Source organism: Otolemur garnettii, unplaced genomic scaffold, assembly GCF_000181295.1.
Source record: "Otolemur garnettii isolate 467f Iridium unplaced genomic scaffold, OtoGar3 scaffold00006, whole genome shotgun sequence".
Classification (NCBI taxonomy): Eukaryota; Metazoa; Chordata; class Mammalia; order Primates; family Galagidae; genus Otolemur; species Otolemur garnettii.
Window position 1 is genome coordinate 14,666,921 of NW_003852401.1, and position 25,764 is coordinate 14,692,684.

Sequence of the window (25,764 nt, forward strand, 5' to 3'; positions counted from 1 at the left end):
CCTATCTTTGAGAATGTTTCATGTGTGCTTGCTAAGAACACGTTGGTGAAATAGGGGATATTCTGCTGTTGTTCCGGGGAAGGTTGTGTCTATGTCCCTGAAGTCCAGTTGGTATACAGTGTTGTTCAAGGCATCTGTCTCCTTATGGATCTTCTGCCTGGATGTCTTATATTCATTACAGAAGTGTCCTACTATTATTTTATTGCTACCAGTTTCTCCCTTTAGATCTGCCAAAGTTGACTTTAATGTTTAGGTTCTCTGATATTAGGTATGTATCTATTAATATTTATAATTGTTACAGCTTCTTATGAATCGACCATTTATTATTACACAATTATCTTCTTCATTTCTAAGGAGAGGTTTTTTTGTTGTTGTTTTTACTTTTTAAGTCTATTTTGTCTGATATAAGGACTTTATTTTTGGTTACTATTTTTTGAATATCATTTTCTATCACTTCAGTTTAAACATATGCAATCCTTTAATCTAAAGTGAATCTCCTGTAGACAGCAAGTCACTGGATCTTGTTATTGTAATCCACTTAGGCACTCTATGTATTTCATTTTGGAGTTCAATCCATTTATATTAAAATGATTATTGATAGGTGAGGACATATGTACTGCCACTTTGTTAATAATAGTTTTCCATCTGTTTTACTCTTATTTTAATCCATTCTTTCTTGATGTTTTCCTTTTTTAATTGATTGTTTTTGTAATTATTTTCTCTGAGCTTTATTTATAACATGATGTGTATAGCTTTTTCTTGTAGTTAAAATTATTTAGAATAAATATTTATGTTTTAGGACTGGCCCTTCTTTCTCCCACAATGTATTCCATGGTAACTATCTCTAAGCTCTACTCCAACCATTTCAAATCATTCTTCATCAACATTATGTATAAATACTGCTACCACTTGTTTTATCTATAAAACACAGCTTATTTATGACTATCCCCTATTTCCTATAGAATGAATTTCACGTATTTTAGGATTGCATATAGGATGCTTTGGCTTTGTTGCTCATTCATCTTTCTATTTCTCTTTATGAAAATTATGCACTAGTCAAAAAGTCTTACTTTGTATTTTCTAAAGTTCCACAGTATTTTAAACCTCTGTTCCTTTGTTCAGTCTGTCACTCTTGAATAGAATGCCTTTCTCTACTTTTATATTTGGCAACTCTACTGGCATTCCTTGAAGCCCAAGTCAAATATGACCTTCTCGGTTGTACAGTTCTGAGTTTCTTTTCTCCAAATCTACAGTGCTTACACTATCTCTGACATCTAGTATGCGCTTAATAAATGTTTCCAAAATGATTAATTAGTGAATTTACAAAAATATAACGTGGGTTATTTGGTTTCACTGGTATTCTACATTAAAGGATTAATTTTACATTCTACAATGATTTCTTTAAAAAGCTATTACTCTACAGTATTTTAATAAATCACATGTATTCCAAGAGAATCAATTGAGTAATGATAGTTTAAAATCCTATTGTTATGGTTATACTCTTTAATATATTGCATCTATTTTGTCTTTAGATTTGATTAATATAGGGAATCTCAGTAAGCAATTGTGGGTATATAACTATAACCTTGTTTCTGTTTATTGCGTTGGGAATATTAGATTAGCCATTTTCTATAGTGTACGAATACTATTGTTCTTGTTTCTTTTTAACAGTTTTATTTTCATTATTATTTTCCTCAGTGACAAGGTCTCACTCTGTTACCCAGCCTGGAGGGCAGTGGCATGATGGTAGCTCCTACAGCCTCAAACTCTCGGGCTCAAGCATTCTTCCTGCCTCTGTCTCCCAAGTAACTGGGACTACATGGCGCCACACTTGTATAAATTAGAAAACATTTTTTTTCAGAGATCAGGTTGTTCTATGTTGCCCAGACTAGTTTTAAACATCTGGCTTCATGGGATCCTCCCATCTTGGCTTCCCAAAGTGCTGGAATTACAAATGTGAGTGATTGCATCTGGCCACCAATTTTAATTAAAACATTTGTTCACTCATGATCAACCTGTACAGTCCTCCTCAGCAATAATGTTTTGTAGCACAAAATCAATAAGAGAAAAATATTTAATATTAGAAGATGGGGGAAATAGCATTTTTAAGTGACTAATACAAAAGGGAACCAATAAATCAGCATTTTAATATCTTATTTTGAAAATATGAAAAGGCAGTAAATGATAAGAAAATGTTATTTAAATTAAACACATCAAATAGGATTTTTGTAGAGCACTATGAAGCATATTGTCCACCTTTTTGCCATCTTTGTGGACTTCTAAGATATTAGAAGAGAAACGAAGAGTTGAAGTATGTGGAAGGGTAGTCTTTTTTCAGTCAACCGAGAGGGAGGGGAGCACAGTGGCAAGCAGGCAATATCAATGATCTCTTTAAAACATAAAGATTTTACCTCTTTCAAGTGTGACAAAGATGTGATTTTATGTGGTCTTGAACTTAAGACCCATTAATATATGTGACCAGTATATTTGACTAGTCTTTAAATGGGAATATTAATTTAATAAGTTACAAAGGATCTCATTTATTTATATACCTTACAATTTATTTTAACTAATAAATGTGGCTTCTTTTATATCGGCTGACCAATATTAATGAATTGAAATGTATTTACATTTTAACATTATAGAAATGCCCACTCACGTATTTTAAACAGAAATTTACTATCAAACGTTATTTTCCTTCATGCAGGAAGGAAGCACAGCAGCTTATTTATATCATCATACAGTCAACTTTTAAAACATGCCAAAGTTATTTACACTGCCCCTTAAATATCATGGAATTAGTGCAAGCCATCATTTTAAATAGAGCTGAAAATTAGAACATAATGAAAAGATTCTGAATGATAAGTTCCCAGCTCTGAAAAAGAATGCATGAAACTTCAGTTTCAATCTATGCATCTATATAAAAGAAAGTAAGAAAGTAGAAGAAAATACAATTAGTAACTCAGTGTGTTATTTTTGAACCAGATAGTTTTGTGACACTAATATCTAAGCAATTTGGTCAGTTGTCATCAGACCATAGACTGACTGGGATTCTGGAACTTTCCATACTCCTCATCGTAGTGTTGATACTGATCAGTGAGGAGAGGCTGGTTGGCTTCATCCATGTTGCTTCTGGCACGAATGAGGCAAGAAGCTCCCAAGAAAACAGCTGCAACCAGTACCAATGCAGCAACCACTGCTATGGTCACAATCTCAGATATGCTAAATTCTCGGCCTATTTGAAAAAGAAAAGTAAAAATATAAACATTCAGATAGTTATCACCAAAAATTTGATGCCCCAAAATTAGGCACTATCCCAGGCACTTTAACAGAAATGCAAATATTTAATTTATATTGGGCACAATGCCTAAGATGTCACTTGTCCTATCAAAGGCACTCATTTCTTTTAGTAGACCCAATTGGGATAGTCATAGGTTTCATCCCAAAGACGAGAAAATGATGGTTCAATGGACTTTGAGTCACTTGCCCAAGGTTCCTTGGTTAGTAAGCAGTAGGGCTGGTGTCAGAGTTCAGGTTTTTCAGAATTCAAATTCTGTATTTTTCCTCTACTAACTTGGTTGAGACAGAGATTTACAATTAAATAAGAAATTTTGAATTTAAAAATCTCAGGAAAAGTAGCCCAGAATATCTCACTCGCTCTTCCTTTAGGATAGATGAGTGGAGGCTATGAGTTGTGGGCTATTCCATGGGCCTAAGCTCAGAACTCATTCTCTCCCCTTACTAGAAATATGATCTTTAACAGTTAATCTCATTAAGCCTCAGCTTCCTTATTTCTAAAAGGAGGATTGTAATACTCATCTCAGGATGTCTGAAGATTAAATGAGAGTGTTATATAATCAGCTCTATGCCAGGTTAGAGTGGGCATTTAACAAATGTTAATTTCCCTTTCTTTATCACAAAATAAAATTCCACATGAAAGCTGCTAAATCCAAATGGAAAATGTAACCTCAGAATACTGATTATTTTTAAGAGGGACAAATTTGCTTTTGGAAGTCATTACAGTAAAAGTACACTTTAAATACTTACGTGGCCATTGAACTTCGTAAGTATATCCCAGGCTGTCTGGAGCAGCAACAAACATTTCTGTGTTGGTAACTGGAGGCCAGAAGGGCACCATGTTATATTGTCTATTATGTCCAATAGGGGCATTTTCCAAAGGAAATGTGGATATATCTAAATCATTACAAAGGCAACCAGTTAGTGGACATAATAAAGTTAATATTAATGTCATTATTATGCTCCAAAGGTGTCCAATATTCAAGGAGAACACACAAAAAAGTTTACACTGAATAAAGACATAAAGAAAGTTTCATTACAGCAGCATAGGGAATTACATAAAATAGAGTTCAAATGCTTTGAACACAGCAAAAACATAACACTTCACAGCAAAGGAAAGTCTAAAAGAAGGGGAGTATTTTATTATCTATGAAGAGCATCAATTGTTTTGTTTTTAAATTACAGAAACTCATTTGAATAAAATTTACTAAACGTATTTTTCAAAGCCAAAGAAAAAGGTGAACCTGACATTTGTTGTAGAATCAACTATAATTCAAATTTGAGATGTGTTATATCTTCTGAAAGTTGTCCTTGACTATAAATATTTCTATTTAATATTATTTCTTTATTCCGTTTACTTTAAGGAAAATCATTATTAGCTTTATTCCCAAAGTTTTGTTCTGTCAATGGAAAATACTTGAAGTTTTAAATTAGGATGTGGTCATCCCATTCACTTCCTGCCATCTCTCCTCTTTCTATTTAAGCGTCAACAATGGGCATTTATATTAGTGAATTACGGTCATCAGGGATAAAAGGAGTGATAGGTTATTTGTGGCATATGAGTGGTTTTGTTTGTCCTACATTTATGTAGGTACAATTAAATACCAAATAGAATATCACAAAACCAGAATTGGATGTGGGTTTGGGTGGACACTAATGGGAATATATTGGGAAGAGTTGGAATATGTGATAAGACTCGATTTGAATATCTGTCCCCTCTAAAGCTCATGTTGAAATTTAATTCCCAATATGGCAAAATTAAGAGGTAGAGTCTTTAAGAGGTGATTGAGTATGATGACTCTGCCCTCATGGACTCATGGACTGACGGGTTATCACAGGAGAGGAACTGGTGGTTTTACAAGAAAAGAAATAGAGGAGCCCTGAGCTGGGATGCTCAGCCTGGTGTGTGGTGCCTGTGCTGCCTTCAGACTCTGCAGTGTCCACACCAGCAAGAAGGCCCTCAACCCTAGCCTATGCAGCCTCCAGAACCGTAAGAATCCTGCCTACCTTTCCAAAGTGGGTTTAAATATTTGGAAATGGCTCTATAGTCTAACCATTTGACCCGTATTTTATGTGTACCAGGTGCTTAGCTTAAACTGGTAACTTTGCCTTGTGAAAGTGTGTTTGGCTAAGCCTACAAAAGGTATTTAAAAGGCTCACCAGCATTGTATCTCCTCAGCCACTCATCAAACACTGCGTCAGTGAAAGTATGCAGGAGGACAAAAATGGGATCATTGGGAGATAAGTGTGTTTGTCCCCCTGTTCCATTCAGGAAGAGATGAGCCAAATTGTGAAGGCTTCGAACAGCAGGGTCATACTTTCCTGTGGGGTCACTGTAACCTAGATACAAAAGCAAGGATAAGAATAGTAGAAACCAGTGCAAATATCTTACTTTCCAAGTCAACAGCAGTGATTATATTGGGGAGCAATCTTTCCAAAGCATGTCAGGCCAATTTTTGCCTTAATATGATAGCATTGCTTCCCTGTACCTATGGCTGATGACATTGTTCTCCTATCCAGAGCTAGGTTACTTTCACGATAGTGGCGTGACATCCTAAATGTATCTTCTAGGTTAAAAATAATGACCTGCAAAGGATACCAGTCAAAATGTATAGAATACTCTATCTGGACAAGGCAGACATTGTTCTATATAGAAATAAAGACAGTGAAAATCTCCAGTTGCTGCTAAAAACTGCTGACACAATTGGGAGAACACCGCTCAGATTGTCTTGGAACTTAAATTGCCAGATGTTCCTTCGGCCTCCTGTTTAACTCCATTTGAATGACAGTCAGCATGTTTATTTTTGGAAAATAACTTTATTTTTGTGGGAAAGTTATCATTTCCCAGCTCTTTCTTACCATCTTGATACTAGTTTTAAACATTTGGAAAGCCAACTGTCAAAACATTTATAAAACTTTTGATAAATATCTCTATTCAACATATATGTTTCTATATATAGTCCACATATAGGGGAGAAGATGGGAGGAGACACAGGGCAGATCGTTCACAACAATGGATTACCTATGATGTGTGTCATCTGATTGGTTTGAAAGACCAGAAGTGGAGATCAGGAAAAGGTGTATATTAGAAATAACATATAAATTTAAAATATATTAACCTGTTCACTCTTTACCTAAGATTAATTGTATTGGTACAGACAAGTATTTATTCACTAATTACTTTTTCATGCATTAATCACATTTTACTTGATTCAAAAACCATTTAAACGATTCCTGTAGCATATATGGCCTGTGGCAAAGCACTCATCTTTTTTATATCCTCTGTCAGGAAATCGGTATAATTTTTGCTCTGATTGGGCACAAAGAAGATACAATCTGCATGTTTTTAAACAAATTATTGCTCATAATCTTAGTTTATCAATACCAATTTAGACAAAATGTAGTGATTATTGATTGAATGATCTCCAAATCAGTGTATGCACATAGTTATTAAAATTGAAATAAGAATAAACATAAATAAACATGGCATAAATTTTGAGCATAAAAGGAGAAAGAATTAAAAATCATTACCACATTTATATATCAGGTGTCTCAGATCTATATTCCCATTTTGGGGGCAGCAGGATGCAGGCAACATGTTTTATACTATATTTAAGGTAAAATCTGACAACAAATTTATAATAGAGTTCAATGTTGTGATACTCCTTTAAAACTTTAAATATCTGTTAAGCTGATTTGGAGGTACTGAAATTTATTATATAAAACTATGGATTTAGACAATTTAGATTTGAGTCTGTGCTCTGTTACTGCCTATCTAAATATCGTGGGAAAGTCATTTTGCCTCCTTAGACCTCAGTGTCCTCTGCTTTAAAAAATTTTAAGAGAGTGGCGGTACCTGTAGCTCAGTGGGTGGGTTCAAACTTAACCCGGGTCACCTAAACAACAATGACAACTGCAATAAAAAAATAGCTTGGCATTGTGGCAGGCGCCTGTGGTCCCAGCTACTTGGGAGGCTGAGTCAAGAGAGTTGCTTAAGCCCAAGAGTTTGAGGTTGCTGTGAGCTGTGACGCCCTGGTGTTCTACGGAGGGTGACATAGTGAGACTCTGTCTCAAAAAAAAATTAAGAGAATCCAGAATGACCAAATTTAATGTCAATAAAAGTTAATTTGAATTTTTATAGACTTTTTAAAAAGTTACACATTGATACAGACCTAAATAAAACAATTGCCCAAACCAGGTTTTACCAAGTGACAACTACTTGTTTGAAATTCTTTTTTTGTTACTCTTATTTTTTAAAAGAAACAAAAATTTTAACAGGCATTTAAATTTTGAATATTATTTGCCGATGCTAGACCTTGATATAGGTGTACCCATTGGCCAGCTCCTTCCCAGAAATATGAGTTTACATTGTTTTCAGGTGTTAGAGAGCGGAAAATAATTTCTGACGCTTTCTCTAATAATAATTCAAAAGAGTTTTACGGTCTGACACTTCTCTTTAAGGAAGCTCTTTTCTGACTGCTCTACGAGAATAACAGCAGGCAGTCTCCTTCACGTAAGCTCAGAGGAACAATATGCTATGCAAAGCCTTTTCAAAGAGACCATTTTCTGAGTATTTCCGTTTACTCTGATAACTAGGTCAATTCAAAACACTGATTTTTGTTGTCTTACCTTCTACAGTGTTTCGGAAACTATTTGTAGAATTGGAATAAAAAGGAGGGGTGTCAAATAAACCGACTTCCAAGCACTGAGTGACATCCTGTGGTTCAGGGAGACGTTGCACCATCGGTCGAGCCACATTTCCAGCTGGATTTCTCCTAATGGGCCCACTCTCAGTGCCTGAGAAAAAGACGGGTAATGCCAACACTCAACGGTTAGAGGTCTCATCATTACTCTTTGAAACTTAGATATAGCACAATCACGAAGATATAGGTTCTGTGCAGTACAGGAGAAAATTTAAAAATGCACGCTTAGTTGCATCAACATGAGAAAATTTAAGTTACTATGTCCTACTTCTGTGAGTAGCGTAGATAGGGGATACATAAAAACATCTGAAGAAAAAAAAATGATCATGCTAACAGATACAAGCCCGGGTATTTTTTTAAATCGACATATGCTGCTTTCATGAAAATGTATTAAAATGAAAATTCTAGGGAAAACTACATTTTGCCAGAATAATCTCGTAAACCTAAATTCCACATTGAAATCTATATTTCATATATACATGAAATTTTGTACCCAAATGCCATCTGTTTAAGCCTTTAGAAAAATAAGAAAAAAATAACCTTCAATTTCTTTCCAAAGTGGTACATGTTTCAATCAACACATATTTTTCAACTCTTTCAGCAATGAATAGAAGAAAGAAACTAAAATTTTGAAGGTTAGTAACATATAGGGAAAGAGCTGTGATATTAGGAATAGATGATTTGATAGATGGCTCCTTTAAAAGGCGGGGGTTGGGGGAGGGAGAAAAAAAGACAGAGAGAGAAAGCAGGAGAGGGAGAAGGAGGGAGAGAGAAAGGTTTCACAAAGAAGTCTGAAGGATTGAGGAGAATTTTCATAGGTGAAAGAGGAGAAATTTTACAATCCAAATATTTTAGGTAGAGAAAACAACAAGATGACAAGCTTTCTGATTTCTATAACAAAAACTCGCATCTATAATAAAAAGTCTGTGTATCTCTCAGACATGGCACAGTGCCTGGCGTTTAATAGGTGTTGAAGAGTTGTGGTACCTGTCATTATATGGGAAAGATCATATTGGCTGTAAAAAGGGCCTGTCTGGGAAAGAGCTTGCCTGGAGTATGTGGCAATGAGGAGTGCTGTGGCCTGAGGGAAAAATGGGACGCTGGACAGAGGCTGTATTGTCCAGAAATCGAGTACCAAGATGAGGAAGCTACATTTAATTCATTAGAAAATGGAGAGAAATTGAAGCCTCAGATGGGTGGGAAAAGATATTTATTGGGAGCATTTTGCATCAGTCTATCCCAGTGGTCTCCAGACAAGAATGTATGTATCCTAGAGAGACAAACAAATCAATGCACTAGACTGGGAGAGAGATATTCCACCTTTATCTCATTCATAAGACTTCCTGTGTTTTATTCTTTATAATTAACATAGTAATCAATACCTGATGAATTGGCATGGTGAAACTTACATAATATGTAAATAAAGTGTATTCCTAGATTGGGACTGAAAAGTGCATTGGGGGTTTACATTATCACCCGAAACTTTGTACAAATTAAATTATCAATTCGAGCTGATGCTTTCAAGATTACTGCTCAGGGAACTATCAATAAATTCCAAGAAATCAGGATTAATTTCTTGAGTTTTGAAGCATGGCATCCTAATTTGTCCACAGTTTCATAATAAAGAATTCTGACAGTAAGAAACTCGTTAAACCCATATTTTTTTTTTAGCCCAGTCAAACTTTTATTTATTTATTTATTTGTTGAGACAGAATCTCACTTTGTTACCTGTGGTTGAGTACTATGACATCCCAGCTCACAAACACGTCACAGCAACCTCAAACTCTTGGGCTCAAGCAATTTTCTTGCCTCCGCCTCTCGAGAAGCTGGGATTACAGATGCCCACCACAATGCCTGGCTATTTCTTAGAGACTGGGTCTTGGTCTGGCTCAGGCTGGTCTCAAACCTGTGATTTCAGGCAAACCACCCACCTCAGCCTCCAAAGTGCTAGGAGTACAGGTGTGAGCCACTGTGTCCAGCCTATTTTTTGTTTTAGTTCTAGTAGGCCCTGGCTGGGTTCGAATCTACCACTCCCAGTGCATGGGGCTGGTGTGCTAACCCTGAGCTAGGGGCACCCAGCCCCCCAGTCACACTTTTAATTTGTTTGCACATGGACAACTTCTACCATTGCATCTATCATGAATCTAAGTCCTGTGGAATTTCCACCCCAAAATAAGTGGAAAATTCCTTGGAAATTATGAAGAAAGAACAATTTTCTTTATATGATGAATCAAAGATGATATCTTAGTTGCTGGGAAAATGTAAGGTCTAAAAATTTACATTTTCGGTCTATCAAATTTGGTGCATTGATGGAATGCTGAAGAGATGCTATGCAAAAAGCATGGGAATAGATAAGGAATCCCTAAGGGATTCCCCTAAGGGAAATTCAATGTTTTTTTTTTTTTTTTTTTAAGAGACAGAGTCTCACTTTGTCACCCTTGGTAGAGTGCTGTGGCATCACAGCTCAGAGCAACCTCCAGTTCTTGGGCTTAGGTGATTCTCTTGCTTCAGTCTCCCGAGTAGCTGGGACTACAGGCGCCTGCCATGACGCACGGCGTTTTCTTGTTGCAGTTTGGTAGGGGCCGGGTTTGAACCCACCACCCTCTGTATATGGGGCCGAAGCCCTGCTCACTAAGCTACAGGCACCGCCCAGGAAATTCAATCTCTATATGTACAGGTATGCGTCTCCTGTAAAAAGTGATCAGTGAAACCACAGAAATAGATAAGATCATCCAAGAAGAACAATGGAGAGGAAAAAAATTGCTATAACGATTAAATAGGATGTCACATTAAAGCATTTGACACCGTGTTAGACACATCATAAGTGTTCAATAAAATGTTTGGTTATTTTCTTTCTCTTGCCTAACTAATAAAATGGCAGGCTAGATCTTTATATCTTAAATTGACAGAAGGGGTAATTGTGAAATTTGTTTAACTTAAAATAAATAATCTTTAATTTGTCATGAAACTATGTCTGAGTTAGGAAATTTACTGTATTAACTGACAAGAAAAATTACAATCAAAACAAAATCTCTTTCTTCCTTCCTCTTTTGTCGTAATTTTATTTACTCATTGAAATTGTGTTTTATTTTTGGAATCTAATCATTAGGAAGAAAGGAAAATGTCTGGAAAACTCCCAGGCTAAAATACAATAGCCTAGTCAGAAAGAAATAAATGCTTCGGCATCTGAAGCTGTTCTGATCATCAATTTCATTTCTCCGCCACAAGGTGGGACCACTTGTTCAGCATGCCAAGTGAAATTTATTCTAATTTGTAAACTTCTACAGAGGAAAATTTCATATATACTATCCTTTCTCTGAATTACCTAATGATGAAAAAATACCTAATTCTTTCTGATGTATTTGAAATACTCTTTTCATAAGTTTATAAGTGATGTAATATTTTATACATAGAAATATATGCAGAATAAATGGGCATGACTATAGGAATGAAATAAAGTTAGAGAACTCTAGTTTTCATATGGAAGAAGAAAAGTTCAAAATAGACTCAAAGAAGAAAAATAAAATGGGGCCAGAGTCTAAAAATTCATCTTTGTCCCTATTGGCACAAGGACAGAGTGTAATATGACCCAAGGAAGGGAATAGGAAGCTGAGGAATAGATACACGTTTAACAGAAACGTGACCTGTCACCAGCGGTGGCATTCCAATCACTGGAGAAAGGATGCTAGGTGGCTGGTTAGGTGTGGCGAAGCATCCTCTTACCGTACTCACTTAGGGAAAGCTGGAGGCTGGCATCACTACAATATTCTCCTTTCCTATAAGGAGATAGACCTTTATAACCGTCTGACTGAATACACATAACGAATTCTTTTTGCTTTCTTTTCTGTTTTCCTCCCAGGACATTTCCAGCCGTTTTTGCCTATTTTTCTGATTTTCCTAGGAAATATTTTCTGTGAAATTCCCACCCAAGGCACATGACTACTAAGCCATGCTACGAAAACTAATGGGATTAGTTAATTTACCTAGACATATCCGAAATAAGGAAGTTAGCGATGCTGACCACAGCACTCGAGAAAAGCAATGTGAAAATATGTAGGCACTTTGTTTCCTCTGGAGCACCTTATAGATTGCCTTGAAGGTACTTGGTACTTTGTGAGTATCTGTACACTGATTCTGTATAATTCAAGTAGATTTTACTCTGAAGTCCCTGAAAATGTCTTCCAAGTAGCTTATTTAATCTCCTTATCTGAAAAGAGATTCTGACTCCTGTCATTCGGAACTTACTGTTACAAAGTGTTCCCAGGGTATCATAATCTTCCAAAGAGTCACAGACCACGCGCCATTGAGAAAACACAGAGTTGGGGCTTATCAGAGTGGAATCGAAGTTGCTTCTGGCTCCCATCAAGTCATCAGTGCAGATATCACAAACGTTTTTCCCAGTCGCAAAATTCCAGTAAGGAAGGGAGAAAGAAGGCTCCTGCAACATTTCCTAGATCACAGAAATGTTGTTAATATCCTCTGTTTCTGTTAACAATTCTTTCTCCTTCCTTTGTTTTCTCTCGGGCAGTCTATTTCTATCAGCTCTCTTCAGCAACTGGAGTACCAGTCAGTGCAGCCATGAGCCCAAAGGCTCACACGCCTAATGTAACAAAGCTTATAATGTAGAACAAGGAGTCATTTGAGTGCTAGAGAGAATGATTCCCAACTCATCATGAAGAAAATCTGCAAAGGATTTGGAGGAAAAAAAAGGTCTTCCTCTTCTTTCTTAGGCAAGTAATTATATTTCTATTGGTTATACCAAAAAATGATCAATATTCACATCCTTTCCTTCACATTCTATCTTTTCCACTTAGCTACCTTTAATTGAAGCATTGCTAACTCTTAGCCTGGAGCCAGATCCAGCCTTGAAATATGTTTTGTGGAACAGTGATTTTTGTTTTGTTCTGTTTTTAAATTTAATTCAAATGACTTTAGATATTTAGATTCTGGTTTGGCTACAGGCCACACGAGCTTTTTCACACCTAACTGCCTGGCCAGGAGGGTGCTTCATGTGGCGACCTCTGCTTCAGAATGTAAACTGTTAAAACTCAAGCTTTTGGCTAAAATTTGTACAGACAGAAATGCTAAACAGAAGCAAAATTAATCTTTGTGCCTATTGTTCTTTAGACCAGAGACCTAGTTTCTATTTAGAGCTGATCTCCTACTTTAAAAAATGCTGAGCTTGAGATCACATGCTTATTTTGCTGGGTTCCTTATGACATATATTTACTTGTTATTTCCCATTTCTTTTGGCCTTTGCAGAGTTATATTTAGAATATGGGATTTAAATGCAGGGATTGCCATTGTTTTATCTTAAACCTCAAGCGCTCAATACATTTCTGCTTTTTCACTTTAAATCTCTCCTTGGGAAGCATTTCCTTATCCTTGAGTGTTTTAGAGAGACAAAGCTTTCCGAGTCATCCCCATTTATTGGTCTCGGTGGGTTTGTAGTCCTCTGTTAGAAAGCCATCATCCTGGTTCACAAAAATTAGTGACAGTTTCCGAGGGATCATTAAGAGTAGGTTTGTGGTTCAGTAACTGACATTTGGAAGCCCGAGCATATTCATGTGGCATTTCAACCATGCATTACATTTAGATTGTAATTTGTTGGATCCCTCACGCTGTCGGGTTTTAAAAATGTAAGTCATGGAGGTTGAAGTTTACACAGGCAAGACTGAAGCTTTGAGATACTTTGCACCTGCCCTTTTATTTTGGTGTGCCCATGAGAAAATGACTCCAAAGGCAGGAAAATCTGTAATCAATCACAAATGACAGATTTAACTATTCATAATCTATTAAACGTCTTACTTTAATCAGAGCTATAAAATATGATGTTCAGAGTAGCACACGAATTCATTTAATCACTCTCAAACTGCCTACGGATAGACTACTTTGGAAAGAATATTTTATTTTATATTTTAGTGCATTAATTCTCTCTCTTCTAACCAGATTTTTCTTGGAATAATGCTGGCGCAAGCATCACGAAAATCAATACATGAATTCAAACACCTTTTCTGTCTCTAGATACTTTTAGGTGAAGTTTAATATTTTTAACTTGGTGAGAGATAGCCTTGCTATTATGTCGCAGAAGAAATGGGTTTAATGTGTGGATTTTCTAGTTGAGACCTCATAATTTAAAATAGCAATAATTTTTTCTCAAGTCACAGGACAATTGGTAAAAAGAAACAAGAATATTATACCCATGTTGCCAGATACATTAATGTGTTCTGAGCATATCTGCTTAAAACATAAGCCCAAAATGACTGTACTTAAGTTGAAGCTCACTTCATGCCAAAAGAAAAAGAAAACCCCATGTATTTTCATTAAACATAATGCCTGGCTCATGTGCCATTTTGGTCCCTTTTTCAAATTATATATGTTTAAAGGTGGAAAACATGGTAAAGTCATTACTATCACTTTAGTCAAGGTGTGTCAAATTAACATACTTGTCATCTCATATGGTAAGGTAAAATTTTTAAATAGGTTTCTTTTGTAAGCCTGAAAGTGGTATAGAAAAAAAAAAATGAAAAAAAAAAAACATGTAGTTCAATGAAAATATAGCAATGTAAATGGAAAGGATTTGTTTTTCATGATTTAAATCATATACCAGCAAGTGGAAAAAAAATCATCACCTCGATGACCCAGACTGGAGGTGGCATTTGCTCATGTTAAGTAGAGAGCAGAGTCATGTCAGATGAGATTCTTTTGTCTCCAAATTTATGAAAATTGTTCCTTGCATCATCAAGTTGTAGACTATTTTCATACCCGTAATTCACACCTACAAATAACTCACCTGGCTTTCTCCTTATTAATACCATATTCTTTTCACTTCTCAAAATATCAAGATTGATTAACAAGTAATCAAAACAGGGAGACACATAACTGAACGTCAAAGGCAGATTAATAACGCAAAGTGGCTTTGACGCCTCTTGCTCTCATCATTAGGACAAACGGTGAATTAAGATGACTTACAAACAAGGAGCTTCCTGTGAAGGCTCTGGAACGTCAAAGGTTTCGTACATACCTGCATGTCTGTCTCCAAACGCAGGAGGTGGTACCTGTGCCACGTGAGAAAAGCCGGTCCTTCGTGAGAGAAATCCACTTCGCCAAAGCTTTCCTGCCCTGACCCCAGGAAAGTCTTTTTGACTGAGTAATAGTGTGTCCAAACAAAGTAGTTATAAATGGAAATGTTCTCAAACTGTGGCGTGTTGCCATCTGGCCCCAATATTTCTTCTGATCGCCTGGTGGCAATGACAAATAAAGGGTGAGTTGTGCGCTTTGCCATATCCAGGGCCCGGACAAAGTGGTCCTTTTCTTCTTTACTTAAGTCCAGAATATTTCTCCTGACTTCAGGGATACAAAATTTAAACATGAAAACATCTGCTTTGTGGGGATGGGTAGAAGAGAAGCATATTCATCTGTAACACACCGTGACTGATTTGCCCCCTGGGGTGGTTGTACGCCTATATATGCAAATACCTTCTATATTATTTTATACTTTTAAAAACACCACCAGCCCCCTTCTTCCAGTCTGCTTTCTTTCTCTTTCTTTCCCTCTCCCTGTCTCTTTCTCTCTCCTATTAACTCTAGAATTTCTATTCGCTTTCTTTAATCTTACTGATTTCTGTGTTTCTTGTCATATTAATTTTTGCTCACCCTTGGTCTTTTTCTTGGAATTTTCTACCTTTTAACACCATCAATCTTGCAAAAACAAGGTTGGTAAAGACTTGTTCTATGACTCTGGGCATATTTTATTAAGCCTCACTTTTTCATTTGTAAGTTGTGGGTAAAAATAACGCCTGCTTTATAGAGCTGTAAAGATCAAAGAGTATACACAAAAAAGCAGTTGGATCGGGGCCCAGCTTATAATAATGACCAGATAAATGTTTGTTACACCCTTAGTCTAGTGTCTGGTATATGGAAGCAATCAAATATTGCAGGCTGTTCCTATTAAATGCTTTGCCATTTAATGCTATTTAGGCTGTAGGACAGACACTTCATCTGAAAAGCCTGACCTCTGGAAAGTTTCCTAACCTCTCTAAGCCTCGGTTTTCCCACCTGTGGAAAAAGTGATATACGATATCCAGACATTCCTCCCATTCAAATGATTTAGAATTCTAATAAGAGCCTTGAGTCTCATCAGGACTGTAAAGCCATTTCTGTTCTCTCTTACCTATGAGAACCCTCTGGTCGCAGGCAGCTCCTCTCCATCCAGGACGGCAAGTTCCACAGTTGTGTCCTGAGAAATTGCCATTGCAGTGGCATGTCCTATTGAAGAACCGCACGGGCCAGCCCTCCCGATCATCTCTGCCATCGTGGGGGTAGTGGGGACTGTGGGGCCGGGAGTCGGCAGTCACAGCCTCGCAGCTGCCTCTCCCAGATGCTGAGCCGCACTGGTCCGTCCCAGGCCCAGACACAGGGGACAGGTCTGGGCAACACACACCACTTCTCAAAGCCTCGGTGGTGGCACACTCCCGTGGGAATTGAGCCCACACCTGCTGAAAAAGCAGCCAGGGGAAGATATATCCCAGGTATAGGAGTTTATGAGCTTTCATTCTGCTCAAAACAAGATTGCAGGACAGAGGTCTGGTTTGCAGCGTTTTGTGTAGAGCAGACTGAGGCACACAGATTAAAATCCAGCTGAAAAGGAGAAAATAAAATGGAATTATGCAAATTATGCAAGGTTTCTTTTATCATCTCATAAATGATAGGAGCCCTTCCCAACTCACCTTCAAAAGGAATCCATCCCTGTAAATTGCCACTTCAAACAAATGATAAAAATAACTTACCTTTAAAAATTGGATGTGTGTAATAACTACATAATTAAATTCTCTGTCCTAGCCATTTAGGTTTCTTCCTTTTTATGTGTGTGCGTGTGTGTGTGTGTGAGTGTGTATGTGAGTGTGAGTATACACAGTTTTCCTGGATATCATTTATCAAGACATTTATTAGCAGGTCACCACCATTAATAACATTTAACCATGGATCTGAAAGAAGAACTGAGAACAGATTTCCAGCCAGTTAATTTCTGTGATTTAATGTCCCCCATGCTAATGGAATTGTAGTGGGAGCCCACCCACTCCCCACAGGGCTTCTGTCTAGTACCTTAAATTCCTGAGAGGTTTTTCTGCTTAACTTCCCTTAGAACTGAGTGTTTTATACTTGCATGTCCCCTGATGTCAGAGACGTTAATTGCACAAGGATTGCTGCCCAATAATTAATCCCAAATCTGAAAACCCAAGCTGGGAGGGGCTGGCGCTCTTCTCTACCCTTTACTAATCTCTTTTCACTTCATTGAGTTTTTCTGCTCTTTGAGAACGTGGTCAGCACATGATTCTGTTCTCACTGGGCTCCTTGTGATACTTAACGTGTTAAGAAAAGGTCAGAAGCCCTGATTCGGAATACAAGTCAGTGAAATCAGGGAGATTTGTTTTCATTGTAGAGATTTTCATTTATTCCTCTGATACTGTATCTTTAGAGGATGAAACGAGATTTTTTTTCCCTTAATAATACAAAGGTGAAGGTAGAGCTTGTAACTGATGGTAGATTTTGGTTACACTCTGTCTCAGAAACAAATGCTGTCATTCCTACATTTTCTAGAGAAGATAATTGTAATAGAAAAGGCACCAGATACGATTACTGCACATCACAAGGGGGTGGCTGTCCGGGAGCCTGCTGGCTTTCACAGAGCACATGGTCCTTTCCATCACCTCTGCTGAAATCTCTTTGTGGCAAAGCACCACCACCTAGGTACTTCTATTGTTTAGAAGACGCCCACTGCATGGCTTCTGATTTCCTATATCTTCCTCTGGTATAAAAGCAATGACACTAAGGGTAAGAGATCCGTATAGTTCAAGAGGGATTTTCTCCTGGAACTGAAAATTCACACATGGGAAATCAATCTTCCAATGCCAGTTTTCGTTTGTAATACATAATTACAGTACAAAAGTTAAAAGAATTCATAATAAGGGTTAGCTGTCCTTTTTGACTCTCACCTATAAAATTGTCCAGAAAACTACTTAAATAATTGAATGTATGATTATAAACAGAAAAGACCACTAAGGCCAATACCACTAAAAGTAATAGATTCGGGTGCTTCAGGAGGAATTTTCTTCTGGAGTTAAAAACCATGTCTTTGAAGTCAATTTTTAATCTTTAGTTTAGAATGTACAATTACGGTATAAATGTTATCAGGATTCAGGATGAGAGCTGAGTGTCCTGTTTGACTCTGAGCCATCAAATTGTCCAGAAAAATATGTTAGAAAGTTGAATGCATGGTCACAAACAAAAAAAGACAACTAAGGCTATGTCTATCAATTAAGGTAAGAAAATAAAATAATCTCCTGTTCACAGCCCCTTGTTTATGCCATCAACTTGATTTATTATAACCACATCAAATCATGGTTGTAAGATATGGATCAGTGAATCTAAAGTGTCAGTATTTTTTTATTCTTTTGTCTGTTATATACATAACATTCTACTCATGTGTATATACACACATAGGAGGATATGTACTAAAATACTTTTAAAAACAGAACAATTCTGATGATCATTTATCCCATACATGGGGGAAACATTTTTTTTCTGGAGCTCTGATATTAGAATCACAAAAATGATACCATTACTATATAAGCAAGCTTCCTTGACCAGATTTTTTTTCTCCACCAATACTGTGTCTAGAATATATCCTAATTGTTGCATGTAGATTGCATTGTAAGAATATAACCCAATATATTTACTCATTTTCTTATTCCTGAACACTTAGATTATAGTCCACAGATTTTTTTTTTTTTTGTCTTCTGAACAGTGCTGCTATGAATAGTCTTTAACAGTTTCCTGGTAAACATCTATAAACATTTCTTTGTAGTGAATATATAGAAAGGGGATTGATGTTCCAAATTGTTTTCCAGAGTGATACCCTCTGTTTCCTTTACTACAAAATACATTTTTCATGTCTATTACCCATTTTTTCTACTGTGATTTTTGTTGTCTTCTTGACATAGAGGACTTCTTTATACATTCTGAATTCTAATTCTATCTTCTATTAGATAAATAAATACAGGTATACTGAAAATATCTTATTCCAATTTGTGTCTTAATTTTTGCATCATTTATATAATTTCCTGATGAATAGTTCTTAATTTTAATGTTATTATAGCAAACTTTTATTTTATGGTTAATAGTTTGCAAGTCTTAGAGAAGAAATCCTTACCATGTAAAGGGAATAAAGTATTCTCTTTATGTAATATTTGAAATATTGCTGTTTACATTTTAATCATAAGATATACTATGTGGAATTAGGTCTTGTGCCTGATGAAAGGTAGGAATCACAGTTGCATTTTTTCTTCTTTGGCAAAAATCAGTTGTCAGAGCATCATGTACAGAATGGTCCATACTTTCTCCAGTTTCATGCTTTTAAGTTTTCTTGTTTGAGTGGATTTATTTTTAGCATTGCTATTTAGTTTCTGTTAGTGAATTTGGCTTTGTGTCAGTAGCATATATTTTTAATTCCTACTCCCACTTAATAATAGATATGACTGTGGCAAAGAAAGACTTTCCAAATTGTTCTTATTTTTTCAAATTTTTTTTTTTTTTTTTTTTTTTTTTTTTGGCCTGGGCTTGGTTTGAACCTGCCACCTCCGGCATATGGGGCCGGCACCCTACTCCTTTGAGCCACAGGCGCCGCCCCCAAAATATTTTATTTATTTATTTATTTATTTATTTATTGAATGGTAACTGTGTACATTAATGCCCTTCTGGGGTACAGTGTGGTGTTATAACACACAATCCAAAACACTTCCATCAAACTGGTCAACATAGCCTTCATGTAATTTTCTTAGTTATTGTGTTAAAACGTTCATATTCTACTCATAGAAAGATTCACTTGTACCCTTGTAAGATAAACCACAGAAGTGAACCCTCTAATCCCCCCCCACCCATTCTCCCCCCGTCCCTCCCTCCCCTCTCCCCATATCCTTAGGTTGTTATTAGGTTATAGCTTTCATATAAAAGGTTTAAATTAATTTCATAATAGGGGTGTGTACATTGGATACTTTTTCTTCCATTCCTGTGATACTTTGCTAAGAACATTTTCCAGCTCCATCCATTTGAACATGAAGGACATAAAGTCTCCATCTTTGTTTATGGCTGCATAGTATTCCATGGTGTACATATACCACAGTTTGTTGATCCATTTGGGGAACGATGGGCACTTGGGCTTCTTCCATGACCTGGCAATTATGAATTGGGCTGCAATAAACATTCTGATACAAATATCTTTGTTGTAATGCGATTTTTGCTTGTCTGGGAATATACCTAATAAAGGAATTGCAGGGTCAAAGGGCAGGTTTATTAGACACAAAATATTTTCTAATTTTAGGTTGGCTAACATTTTGTTTAGAATTTTTTGCAGCTATGTTCATGTGTGTGATCTGTCTTAACTTTTCTTCTAGTATCCTACTTGTCTCTATTTAGCATCAAAGTTATTATGGAATCATTGAATAAATTATGGAGTATTTCCTTTTTTCTTATCTGAGAAGGTGTTTAGGTAATACTGGAGTACTTTGTTCCTTGTAAATTCATCTGAGACTGTTGCTGTTTTTTAAATTATTTTTTGAATATATTCAATGTCTATATGATTATTCATGCTTTCTACTTTTTTGGAGCTGTTTGATATATTTTTCCAACAAATTTTTCTAGCCCCTTAAATTTTTAAATTTTGCTTAAGCAAATCTGATATATTATTTGTTCTTTACTTGCTAATCTTTGTGTATTTGTAGACCTGCCCCCCAATTTTTCAATTTCTAGCAGTATTTATAGGTGCATTTGCCCTTTTTGTTAGTTTAGTCTAGCCAGAGCTTTGATCTTAGTGTATTCATAGAAGCAAATTTAGGTTCTGCTTACTGCAAATATATATTTGACCTACTTACTTTATTAATTTTTGTGCCCATACATCTTGCCTTAACTTGGTTTTTATTCTATTGTTCTTCCAACTTACGTTGGATGCTTAGCTCATTAATCCTCAGAATTCCTTTTTCAAAATCCAAATTTTTAAGTCTATTGCGGTGATTAATTTTATGTGTTAACATGGAAGGTGGTTTTGGATGAGATTGCATTTAAGTTGGTGAACTTTGAGTAAGTTTATTGCTCTCCGCCACCCCTCATTCAGTCAGTTGAAAGCCTGGAGAGGACAAAAAAATCTGCACTCTCTGAGCAAGAGCGAATTCTTCAGAAGACCACGTCAGGCTTCATCTGAGGCTTCATCAGAAATCCTAGGGCTCTACTCTGCTGGTCCACACTGCAGATTCTGAACTCACCAGGATCCCTAATTGCATGAAGTGATTCTTTATAACAGATCGCTCTCTCTCTTCTCTTTGTCTCTGTCTCACACACACTCTCTTTCTCTTTAGAAGACACAGACAGACAGACACACACACACACACACACACACACACGTCCTATGGCTTCTGTTCCTTGGGAGAACCCTGGTTAATACAGCTCCCTCTTTCCTCCTAGGTTTTACTTTTGCTTCATTGATTTCACATGTTTTGGTATATATAGTTGTAGACATTATTTGTCCTTTTAAAAATAAATATTGTTTAAGTAATTTGAGTCTCAAAAATGCTGATTGTTTGAAATTTTTTGGCATCTGGTCGGTGGCTTGGTACCTGACATATGGTAGGTCTTTCCAGGACAAATCAGTCTGTGTGAAATTCTCCTTCTTTGCATCTTCAGGAGTTTTATTTTACTTTACTCCTTGATACTTAGTACTCAGTTCTAGGCCCCACAATTATTTCTCCTCATAACTTTGAAGATACTATTGTACTGTCTTCTGCTAGCATTGTGGCTATTTAGAAGTCTGATTTCATTCTAACGGCTGTTTCTTTGTAAGTCGCCGGCCAATTCTTACTCTGGCTGGTTAGAAGAACTTGTTTTTGTCTCTGCATTCATAGATTATGGACAGAAATGAGTCTTTTTAAGTTTATTCTACATGATCTACTTTTTGCTTTCTGTCTTGTTGGGTTCATGGCCTTATCAATTCGAGAAATTCCTCAAGAATTTTCCCTTCATATTTTGTCTCCTCTCCCAGCTTGGTTGACTTCTTCTAGGACTGTGATGAGGCATATGTTCAATATTGTCATTTCATACTCTGTATTTCTCAACCTGCCTTTCACATTTTTTATGAATTGAGAGTAAATTGCTTCTATTGACAGATGCACATCTCACTGCATGTTTTAAAATATTGTCATTGCAGTAAGTTGAAATCAAACAGAAATTGGCTTTGTCATTAAAATAATATTGAAATATGTAAAATAAATAATAACAGTGATAATCCTGAGGGAGAAATTGCCTACCAAACCTAGGTTTTTAGTTTTCATACAATACATTAATAGTTATGCACATTTAGTTCTTTTTATATGAAAATATTGTATCCTATTTTTTATAAATGAGAAGTTAAAAAAATAAAAAACAATAAAGAAGAGGATGGCTTCTGATATTTTCATTTGTTTAACTTGTGACTAATTAACCTTTGAAGCTTAGCTAATATTTCTTTTCTGCGTCTCTACTATAATTTGAATGCCTCCATTATTCCACTTTGATTTAATTATATTCTATTTCATAATAAATCTTTACTGATTACTACATTAGGATCTGCATATGGTATGTTTATTTAAATATTTCAATTTTTAGGAATGCAAGTGTAAATGGGATACTTTTAATCCCCCAAACCAGCACATCTTAGAAGTTTCTCAGTAAATAGTTAATAACAAATGACTGAATTGGGGTGGCGCCTGTGGCCCAAAGGATAGGGCGCTGGGTTCATATACGGTGCTGGGTTCAAAACACAGCCCTGGCCAAAAACTGCACAAAATCATCATCATCATCATCATCATCATAAATGACTGAATGGATCAATTTTTCAATAGTGATCAACTTGTTATTTTATTTCAAATAACTAGTTATGTTCAAAAGTATTCTTTTCTAATACTAAATTCAATAGCCATTAAAACATTGAAAAGCTAAAGAACAGCATAAAAAAGGAAAATAAAAGTTATCCATACTTCAGACGCGTCCCATTTGAACATTTGGCATATTTTAGTCAATATAGACACTTTTGCTTACACTTTCTTACACCTCTCTCCCACACACACATGTGTATACATCTTTGTACAAAGTTTACTTATTTTGTAAAGTAAAAATTATGTATGCTTCTTTCCTAAACAGTTGGAGCCTGCTTTATAAACTTGACATTTCATGTACTTTTTCCCACAGGATAAAATATCATAAAACATTATTAAGGTATTTTCATGAATACTTCATCATAATTATTGCTTTGTTTCCCATTATTTATTATTATCAATGATTCTTTAGTGAACTTTTAGCCTGAGATTGCTTTTTAAGCTACTTTTCTATAAGTATAATGCTTGAGACAGAGGACATGAAAAATAAAAGTAAGAATTATGATCTACATTGGGAAAATGACTATGGGTAATTGCAAAGATTATCTACTTTTTGCTTTTTCCAGGTAATGACTATTTTTCTTTTTCCAAGCAAAAAATGACTTTTCTTGCTTTTTCTAAGTAATGGCATGTTTGCTTTTTCCAAGTAATGACTTACTTTCCAAACAATATGTTCCAATTAGAATATGGCAAATTAATAAGTTTTTGTAGTTTTAGTTTTGTAAGTGAAGCTGCTTATTGACTTTTTCATGAAGGCCATTTCTCTTTTATCATTTCTGAATTTCTTATTTATGATCTAGATTCAATATTTCAATGGGATACTTATCATTCATAATCAGTTTATTAGTATTCTTCACACAGTATGAATATTCATCTTCTGCCTGTTTTTCATGCCTCAAACGTATTTCCAAGTTTCTAACTTTTTATTCACAATTTCTTCATGGCAAGGTTATGTGCTTTTTAATAGTTAAGACTCCCAGGGATTTACATCATGATTTCGTCTAGTAATTTTTTTGCTTAAAGGTTCCTTTTTATTAAGAAATTGGACTTTTTTTTCTTCCTTTAAATCTTTAACTCATCTGGGATTCATATAAAACAAATGTGATTTTGACGAATCTAAATTTCCTTTTTTAAAATCATTATCTTATGTCCTAGAATACAATCATTTGGCCATCGGTCTTTATATACTTTTTTTTGCCTCTACAACTCTGGAATATTATTTAGTTATCTTTTGTAGGAGATGATGAGCACCCAGGTATATTGTGAGCAATCAAATCTAACTCACTGACTTTTAAGAGCTTCATAGAAATGGACCGCAGCCTGGGCCTAGATTTTATAATTATAAAAAAGAAAGGTGGTGATTATATTAATATATTACATTCTGGCTCTATGCCCAGGAAGTTATGGAGTACATCAATGACCCTAGCAAGTGGTCCTATACCTATGAAATGTGATCTCAAGTCACCAAGCTCAACATACATATTAAAAATTCATGACTGCTTTTCCAGTTCTTTGCATAGTTATAAAACAAAATAATACAAGTTGCTCCACTAGTCATCATACAAATATTTGAAACTAGATTTGATGATTGAGCTAGAGAAATAGTAAAGAGGCCTCTTTATTCCAAATGTATGTCTTTTAAAATGTCCCAACTGAGTTAACATATAACTTGTTAAATGGATATGAATTTTTCTAAGTGTTCTTTATTCTTATTTAACCAATAATAAAAGCTGATACAGCTATGTTTGGGGCCTCATGTAAGTAAAACAGTTAGTTTATTATGTGAAATGGCTTAAAAGAGATCAAAATTTACTCCTATACTCTGGCCTGCCGCAGAAAACAAAGTTAAAATGCCAGTAAGTTTGTTTTAACGTGGCCTGTGTTTTAGCACCAGTTTTCACCTATTACTGTATTATATCATTGAATAGTAGCTAAGAACATGTGCAATAGGCAAATGGGAGAAAATAGGGGTCTTGTTGTCACTCATAGGAAGGGAGAAATAATTAAGAAAACAACCTGCTCTACCTAGAAAGTGCAGCCAAGAAGCCCTGATGGCAGGTGCCCTAAAGTCAAAAACTGGCCTATTTTTCTAAAGGTAAGCACATTTATTACTCATGTATACTCTCAGGTACAGATACAAGTAAACTACAGTTTGTCACACTATGCTAAAAGAAAATCAGAAAGACCGGGGCTTTGCTCACTGCATCTCTTTATTGCACAATTCACAAACTTACTTCAGGACACTCTAAGTACAGCCTGATACAAAAATGATCACTATGGATCCGGTGAGGGCATCAGTGTCAAACCACATAATCCTAGTTAAATATAAGAGTGCACGTAAAAAGCTTGGCGCCTGTGGCTCAAGCAGCTAAGGCGCCAGCCACATACACCTGCTGGAGGGTTCGAATCCAGCCCGGCCTGCCAAACAACAATGACGGCTGCAACCAAAAAATAGCCGGGCGTTGTGGTGGGTGCCTGTGATCCCAGCTACTTGGGAGGCGGAGGCAGGAGATTCGCTTGAGCCCAGGAGTTGGAGTTTGCTGTGAGCTGTGATGCCACAGCACTCTACCAAGGGTGACAGCTTGAGGCTCTGTCTCAAAAAAAAAAAAAAAAAAAAAAAAACCTCAAAAATGGGCGGCACTTGTGGCTCAAAGGAGTAGGGGGCTGGCCCCATATGCTGGAGGTGGCGGGTTCAAACCCAGCCCCAGCCAAAAACTGCAAAAAAAGAAAAAAAATGTGCACGTAAAATGATATTTACTACTTTCTGTACCCCAATAGATAGTGTACCCTCTGAGGAGTTGGAG

The 25,764-nt window shown here is 36.1% G+C and overlaps 1 protein-coding gene across 1 annotated transcript; it reads right to left on the reverse strand.

Annotated features, from left to right (window-relative positions):
* Positions 1–2,866: 2,866 nt before the first annotated feature.
* TYRP1 (tyrosinase related protein 1) lies at positions 2,867–17,170 on the reverse strand. Its single transcript, XM_003782885.1, has 8 exons — positions 17,106–17,170; positions 16,174–16,640; positions 15,025–15,347; positions 12,246–12,450; positions 7,927–8,094; positions 5,458–5,637; positions 4,048–4,194; positions 2,867–3,235 (listed from the first exon to the last, which is right to left on the reverse strand). Exons 2-8 carry the CDS (start codon positions 16,553–16,555, stop codon positions 3,030–3,032), a joined length of 1,611 nt encoding a protein of 536 aa, XP_003782933.1. The 5' UTR covers positions 16,556–16,640; positions 17,106–17,170; the 3' UTR covers positions 2,867–3,029.
* Between the last annotated feature and the right edge of the window lie 8,594 nt (positions 17,171–25,764).